This window comes from Megascapheus bottae, chromosome 6, assembly GCF_031878675.1.
Source record: "Megascapheus bottae isolate mThoBot1 chromosome 6, mThoBot2.hap1, whole genome shotgun sequence".
In the NCBI taxonomy this organism is placed as follows: domain Eukaryota; kingdom Metazoa; phylum Chordata; class Mammalia; order Rodentia; family Geomyidae; genus Megascapheus; species Megascapheus bottae.
This window is the reverse complement of record NC_143514.1, coordinates 62430456-62438557: the sequence shown is the minus strand read 5'-3', so window position 1 is coordinate 62438557 and position 8102 is coordinate 62430456. Positions and strand designations below refer to the sequence as shown.

At 42.3% G+C, this 8102-nt stretch overlaps 1 protein-coding gene across 1 annotated transcript in view; it reads left to right on the top strand.

Moving 5' to 3' along the window:
• The first annotated feature begins 220 nt into the window (after positions 1-220).
• Positions 221-8102, top strand: part of LOC150062110 (protein argonaute-4) — a 43978-nt gene continuing 36096 nt past the window's right edge. Inside the window, exons 1-2 of the mRNA XM_090335241.1 lie at positions 221-468; positions 5340-5505. Of these exons, the coding sequence (XP_090191367.1) occupies positions 450-468; positions 5340-5505 (185 nt within the window). The 5' untranslated portion in view covers positions 221-449. The remainder of the gene's footprint in view (positions 469-5339; positions 5506-8102) is intronic.

The window sequence follows — 8102 nt, the reverse complement described above, 5'->3', positions numbered from 1 at the left end:
CGCGCGCCCGTGCCGCTGCACCCCGCCCCCTGCCTCCGGCCGGGCTCGGCGGACCCCGCGCGTGCCCCGGGCCGCGCACGCCCCCTCCGACGCCGGCCGAGACCCCGGGCGGCGGCGCGCGCCGGGCCCCCTCCCCTCCCTCCCCGCGCGGCAGGCGCGCGCCGGCTCCTGCTCCCGCTGGCAGCGACGGCGGCGGCGGCGGCGGCGGCGGCGGTGGGGATTGTTTTTGTTGTCGCTGAGACCGGAAGAGCCCCGGGAGCCGGGTCTCCGTCCCCATCCCCGGGCCGGGCGCCGCCGCCGCCCCCTGCCCAGCGCCCGCGTCTCCGCGGCGCCCCTCCAGCGCCAAGATTCCGGAGATCAAGCGTTACGCGGCGGCGGCGGCGGCGGCGGCGGGGCCCGGAGCGGGAGGCACCGGGGACCGGGGCGAGGCGGCCCCCGCCGCTGCTGCCATGGAGGCTCTGGGACCCGGTGAGGAAGGAGTGCGCTCGGAGCCGGGGCTGGATCCTGACCTGGGGACCCGCGGGAGGGACTGTCGCTACCGGGTCACCCAAACCGTCTCTCGTACCGGGGCTCGGGCCACCAGGCCTCGGGGAAGAGGACCCTTGCCCTCCTTCCCTAAGCAGGGGGAGCTGACCAGGGCCTTGGGGTGACGGGGTGGGGTTTGGGGGGGGGCGGTGGATAGGACCGCGCCCCAGCCTGTGGTCTTGGTCGGGATCTCGAGATCTGAGGAAGGGAGGTCCAGGAAGATGACCTGTATCCCTTGAGTCTTGGGGAGACCTGACTCAACCTCAAGAGAAGAGATCTGTGCCCCCCACCCCGAGACGAGGCCAGACTACTTTGGGCCTCAAAGGTCTGCGCCTGGTGAACGCAGGGGTCTGACCCAAATCAGGAACCCCTCCCTCCACTTAGTATCCAGGGTGTCTTGGTTTGGGGCCTGCACCCCATCTTCTACTGTACTGGCAAGATGGGCCAACAGCCCTCAGAAGAACTTTCTTAAAACATCTCTCCTGACTCCTAAAGGCTAAGGGGTAAAATGTTCACTCTTTCTCCAAGGACCTGTAGTTTGGCCTGTCACTCTTAGCAATCCCAGAGTGGTCCAGGCCAGCCCTTGAGCGAATGGGAAGTCACCAGCAAGCCCTCTTCAGTACAGGCATCAGTATCCTGAGTTTTCTTCCAACTGAGCTATGGGGGGTTGTGAGGGTGAGAAAAAGTGTCATTCACTGTGGATATGATGACCTCTTGGTTATCTCCTTCTACCTATTCCGACTAAGACTCATTCCAGGCCCTCTCCAGCGCTGTGTGAACACCCCAACAGGTTTCTAATGCCTGGACTAAGTAGGGCAGGATTTAGGGACAGTGGTGGAATTAATTTTAATATCCAAACCTTATCTAAATAGTGCACTTAGTTGAAATGGTTATTTCATTTTATTAATGCTTAGAAAATTAGGTTTACTGTTTAAGTTTGGAAATTGTGCAGGTTTGTTTTCTTAGAACTTGTTTGCATAACTGGGTGATTAAATCCAACCTTCATTTTGTTCCTTCAAGTTAAGGTGTTTTAAAGGCCCCATCCTAGTCAAATTTCACATATGCCTTTGAAAAAGCAAATTGATTTGAACTTAGTGTGGTCTCGCTTGTAATCCCAGCATTTAGAATGCTGGGGAAGGAATTCTATGCCAGTCTGTGTTATATAGGGAGAGCTTGTTAAAAAAAAATCTGTCACATTAATATTATTTGATATAACTCACTATGCCATTACTTCAGATCTGTCCCCCGGCAAAGATCATGATCAGGACTTTAGAATGTAACAGACCTTTGTTCAAATCCAATCTAGTCATTTAATAGTTGTATGACCCTGGGCAAATTACTTAATTCCTTTGAACTTCCATTTCCTCAACTACAAAATAAGGGTAATAATAATTATGTGCTGCAAGATTGTTATGAGAAGGAAATTGGATAATGTATGTAAAAAGTCTTATTTTACAGACTAGGGCATTAGAGATGCTCAATATATGTTTCTTCTCTCCCTTCCAAGAACAATTTGTAATGTAAGCAACTGTTGCCTTTATTAGCTGATATGGGAAGATACTATGTAACTATGTGCTCAAGCTGAATTTCATGAAAAGCATTAGCCTGGTAATCTTAAAAACTGCCCTGGGGGCTGGGACTATAGCTTAGTGGTAGAGTGTGCTCCTAGCATGCATAAAGCCCTGGTTTGATACCTTGGTACCACATACTCAGAAAAAAAGCCAGAAGCGGTGCTGTGGATCAAGTGGCAAAAAGTGTTCAAGGATAGTGCCCAGGCCCAGAGTTCAAGCCCCAGGACTGGTAAAACAAACAAACAAACAAAAAACCTGCTCTGGAATTCTTCCCACATCCTCCTTTGGTTTGAGTTCAGTGTTAATAGGTTTCAGATTGGGGAAAATTAACTACAGCTATAATACACTAATAATTAAGCTAAAATGTCATGCATCTTCTCTCTTGAGTGTAATATTTTCCTGCATGCTGTCTAGCGAAATCCTCTTTTAGTGTTATAGTACCTTGGAAAGCCAACTAGTAACAAGAAGCTACTTGTTGAGCATGAAATGAAAATAAAAGGAGTATATCTTGTGTGATGTTGCATCCAGGCTGTTTTAGAACTTAAAGAAGTATTCCTGCTTCTTTGTCAGGGCACTGATCTGTTGTTTTGTGCCCTCTTTATTGGAATAATCACTAACATCCTCTAAAGTGTTGTTCTGTGGCTGGGAATGTGGCCTAGTGATAGAATGCTTGCCTAGCTTGCACGAAGACCCGGGTTTGATTCCTCGGTACTATATACATAGAAAAAGCTGGAAGTGCTGTGGCTCATGATATACATATATCATCTATAATACAATAAGATACATATTGGATTATATAATTACATATTTATGTTAATATAGTAATATAGATATATTGTCTTATGTAACTTTTTTTTTGCCAGTCCTGGGGCTTGAACTCAGGGCTTGGGTACTATTCTTGGGCTTTCTCAAGGCTAGAGCTCTACCACTTGAGCCACAGTACCACTTCTAGCTTTTTCTGTGTATGTGGTGCCAATGAATCGAACCAATGGCTTCATGCATGCTAGATGAGTACTCTACCACTAGGCCACACTCCTGGCCCCAGATTATATATATATATATATATACTTTTATTGAGGGGGGAGGTGCTAGGAATGAGACCTAGGGACTCATCTGCATGTTGGGCACACATTCTACCACAGAGTTACATCCCAACCCCCTAGTTGTTAATCTCTTTTAGTCTTTTTCTTACCTCCTTTTGACATCCAGTACTTCAGGAAAGTATAGATACCATAGGACTATGAAGACTAATGTGTGTGGGGTGGGGGGAGGGATGCACTGAACTGGGAGGCCTTAATTCTAGTCACTGTTTGAAATCGAACTCATAGGCAAGTCATTTGATCTAAGTTTCTGTTTCAAATTTGTCTTTTGAGCTTATTGTTGTCTTTTCTTTTTATGGTGGTATTGGGCTTTGAGCTCAGGGCCTAGTGTTTGCTAAGTAGGTACTCTTACCACTTGGGCAGCATCCCCAGTCAAAGCTGAATTTCTTCTAATTTTATATTATTATTGCTTAGAAAATGTAAAATATATGATGATTTCTTAGGAAATGTAAAAGATGACTTCCTGTATGATTTAATTAAATTGATTATGCCTATCACCTCTGATATTATTTACTTCTTATCTTGTTTGTAGTTATCATACCTAGAGTAGAGCCCATTGTATACCAGAAAGTATAACAAATCTAAGCAGTAATGTTTTTAATATAAGCTATAATTTTGCTTTATTGAAATATAATTGCATATTAAGGACAAGGTTTCCATTTTGCAATTATTGGTAGTATTCCATTCAACACTTAGTAAATTCTTGTAACTTGCTGGATGTTGAGCTAAATGTTGAGGGGATCAGGAAGTCCGTTTCTTCAGAGAATTTATAAGTTTACTGGATGAGACAGGCTACATAACAAATGGTTTCCTATACTTGTGCCAAGTGCTATCCTGTACAGAGTTTTGAGACTTCAGAGACGGAATCTCCCAGTCTGTGACAATTAGGAAAGGATTTCTAAGGAAGTTACATCTGAACTGAGTTTTAAAGAACAGGAATTTAGTAGGAAAATGAACAATGAATTTAATATGTAAAAGTATTTTTAGTACTTTATTAGTAGCTGTATAAGGTGATCTGTTGGGACAGAAAATCATTAAAATATTTACTCGGTTTAATCTAAGTGATGTTAGACCAGGGCAGCTTATTGTTCAACAACTGTCTCCCTCCCTTTCTTCTTCCCTCTTTCTCTTCCTCCTTTTACTCTTCTCTTGCTCCTCTGCTCCTGTCCTTCTCCTCTTCCACCCCACTTGAACTCAGGCTCTCATTGCTTACTAGGCAAGTGGTTTTACTACTTGAACCCTAAAGCTTTCTCCTTTTGGTGAGTTATCTTCTATTTCAATGAAATGTCACGGCAGTAAGGGAATTGGTAACTTTCCATTATAACTGCAACCTACTTTGCTCAACATAGCAGAAAGATATTTATTTTTTAGGCCTGTGCCCACTTGATAGTCTCATCAAAGGGAGCATATGTTTCTCTAGACAAGTAGCTCTCAAATAGTGTTCCACAACATTCCTTCCTGCTGAAAATTAATACATTTTTCAATTTTGAGGGAAAGGAAGAGAGAAAATGGGAGAGGGAAAAGAAAGGAAAGAGAATGATCTATGGAAAAATAAAGTGGATAAATGATGAGTTAAAGTTACATTTTTTTTTAGAGAATTTAATGTGGGTATTTTTTTTTTTTTTTTGCAAGTCCTGGGCCTTGAATTCAGGGCCTAAGCACTGTCCTTGGACTTTCCCAAGGCTAGAGCTCTACCACTTGAGCCATAGCACCACTTCTGGATTTCTGGCTTTTTCTATGTATATGTGGTACCGAGGAATCAAACCCTGGTCTTCGTGTATGCTAGGCAAGCACTCTACTACTAGGCCAAACTCCCAGCCCAGGTTTTATTTTAAAATATGTATAATTTTATAGACCTAGATGTTGCACTATTAATGATTACAAAGGTTTTACACAGCCTATATCTAAGAGGGTTTCATCACATTGTCTATCTAATTTTGATGTCCCTTATATTCAAAATAATAGTGGAGTGATGAAATATTTACAAATTTGTAGAACCTTTAGTTAATTAAAACTCCCAGATATTTATGTCTGAGTATAGTCAGTGAATAAGATCTCAGCAAATAAGCTATCATCATTATTGTCACGAAGGGACCATTCCACATGACCAAATAGCTAAACCTTTGTCTTTAAAATTCTTTAGGACCTCCAGCTAGCCTCTTTCAGCCACCTCGTCGTCCTGGCCTTGGAACTGTTGGGAAACCAATTCGATTATTAGCCAATCATTTCCAGGTGCAGATCCCCAAAATAGATGTCTATCACTACGATGTGGATATTAAACCAGAAAAGCGTCCTCGTAGAGTCAATAGGTAAGGATTAGAAAATGTCTTTCTATATAAGTGCATTAATTTACTTATGTATTATCATGTCCTCTGGATTCATCAGCAAATTGATTTTGTTTTTAATGTAAGGTGATAAGTTTCTCATTTGGTTATTCTCCTGTTTATCAAAGCAATTGATTGATATGTCATTGACCAATGAGTAGTTAACTATATATTGAATGAGAAGGATAGGTCACTCTCTTTGGTCAAAGTGACTAGAAGTTTATAAAATAGATGGAGATAGTAATGTTTATAGGAAATAGTACCATCAAATTTGTATTTTGATATTAAATGTTGTTATTGGATATTGAATATGAACTATCTTGGAAAATTGGGATTTGGGGGTTTATTCCTATAATCCTAGCTATGCAGGAGACTGAGATCTGAGGATTAAGATTTGAAGGCAACAAAGGCAGACAAAGTCAAGAGACTCATCTCTAACCAGCAAAAACCTGGGAGTGGGGGTATGGCTCAAGAAATAGAGCACCAGCCTTGAGCAGAAAAACAACAACAACAACAACAAAAACTAAGCAAGGGTGCTAGGTACTGAGTTTTTGGGGCTGGGATGTAACTAAGTGGCAAATCGCTTGCCTGGCAAGTTCAGTGTCCTAGGTTTGATCCCCCGTGCTAAGTAAATAAATAGACAAACAATAACGTTTTGTTTCTTTTCTTTTCTTCTTTCTTTTTCTTTCTTTCTTTTTTTCCAGTCCTGGGGCTTGAACTCAGGGCTTGAACATTGTTCCTGAGCTTCTTTTGCTCAGGGCTCACACTCTATCACTTAAGCCACTTACAGCTTTTTCTATTTATGTGGTTCATGCATGCTAGGCAAGCATTCTACTACTAAGTCACATTTCCAGCCCTACAGTTTTTGTTTTTATTTTTTTAAGAATTGCCTTGGAGCCAAGCACTAGTGGCTCACACCTATAATCTTAGCTACTCAAGAGGCTGAGATCTGAGGATCACAGTTCAAAGCCAGCCTGGGCACAAAAAGTCGGTGAGACCCTTATCTCCACTTGACAACTAGAAAAACGAAAGTGAGGCTGTGGCTCAAGAGGCAGGGCCCGTATCCTTGAGCTGAAGAGCTCAGGGACAGTGTGGACAGCACCCAGGCCCAGAACCACACCCCCAAAAAATTGTCTTGGAAAAAATGAAGTCAGAGAAAAGCTCTGTTTGTTTCTAGTATTAAGAGAAGTCCTAATGATATTTTAGCAGGAATTTACCAGATATGAAGCTATTTTCCATAGCAGAACACACAGACCCAGACCTATCTGTATCTTACACTGTGTCCCCCAGTTTCCTTGTCACTGCATTTATTTCAGAGTATATACATAATGTAGCCTGATATGTATGCAAGGCCACGTAAGTAAGGTTAGGTATGTTTGACTAAAAGAATTTCATTCTAAAAGGAACTATTTCAGTAACCTTTTATTTATTTATTTTTGCATTGTTCTTGGGCTTTCTCAAGGCTAGGGCTCTACCACTTGAGCCACAGTACCACTTCTGGCTTTTTTTTTTTCTCTCTATGTATGTGGTACTGAGGAATCGAACCTGGGTCTTCATGCAGGCTAGACAAGCACTCTACCACTAGGCCAAACTCCCGGCCCCTCAGTAACCTTTTTATAGTAAAAGTATTTTTTCTACATTTCCCTGTCTCTACTACTTGGAGGCTCTTATTCAGAATAATAAATCACTAGCATTAGAAAAAAAAGGGGGGGTAGACTTACTTGAATATCATATATCTTATTAATCCTCAGACTTCTAAATTCCATTCTTTCTGAAACCAGTATTTCTGAATAAGGATTTTGAACATTCATATCAAACATAAATATTTGGAATAGGTTATTCTTATAAGGCTGTGTTTATTTTAGGAGAAGAGTTTGGAAAGACAATGTTAAGAAGATGCCATAAATTTTGTACTCTTTCCTTTTGTTCTCCTACTGTCATCATCTTGTAGCTACTTGTGTTCATATTTTTTTTTTCCCTGCTGGTTCTGGATTTGAACTGCCACTGTTCCTAAGCTCCTTTTGCTCAAGACTAGCCCTCTACCACTTGAACCAAAGCTCCACTTCTAGTTTTTTCTGTGATTAAGAGATAAGAGTCTCCAAGACATGAGAAAGGGTATCAATGTATGTGAATTAATGCACCTTCTATCTGGCGAATATAATGTACCCTTCTATTAATTATAATAAAAATATATGAAAAAAAAGAGATAAGAGTCTTATGGACTTTCTGGACCAACTGACTTCAAACTACAATCCTTAGATCTTAGCCTCCTGAATAGTTAGGATTAAGGCATGAGCCACCAACACCTGACATCTGTTCACTTTTTCTACCATTACTTTTTTTTTTTTTTGCCAGTCATGGGCTTGAGCTCAGGGCCTGAGCACTGTCCTTGGACTTTCTCAAGATTAGAACTCAACCACTTGAGACTCAGCACCATTTCTGGCTTTTTTCCATGTGTGTGGTATGGAGGAATTGAACCCGGGTCTTCGTGCATGCTAAGCAAGCACTCTACCACTAGGCCAAACTCCCAGCCCTGCTACCATTACTTTTTTGTTGTTGTTGGTCATGGGGCTTGAACTCTA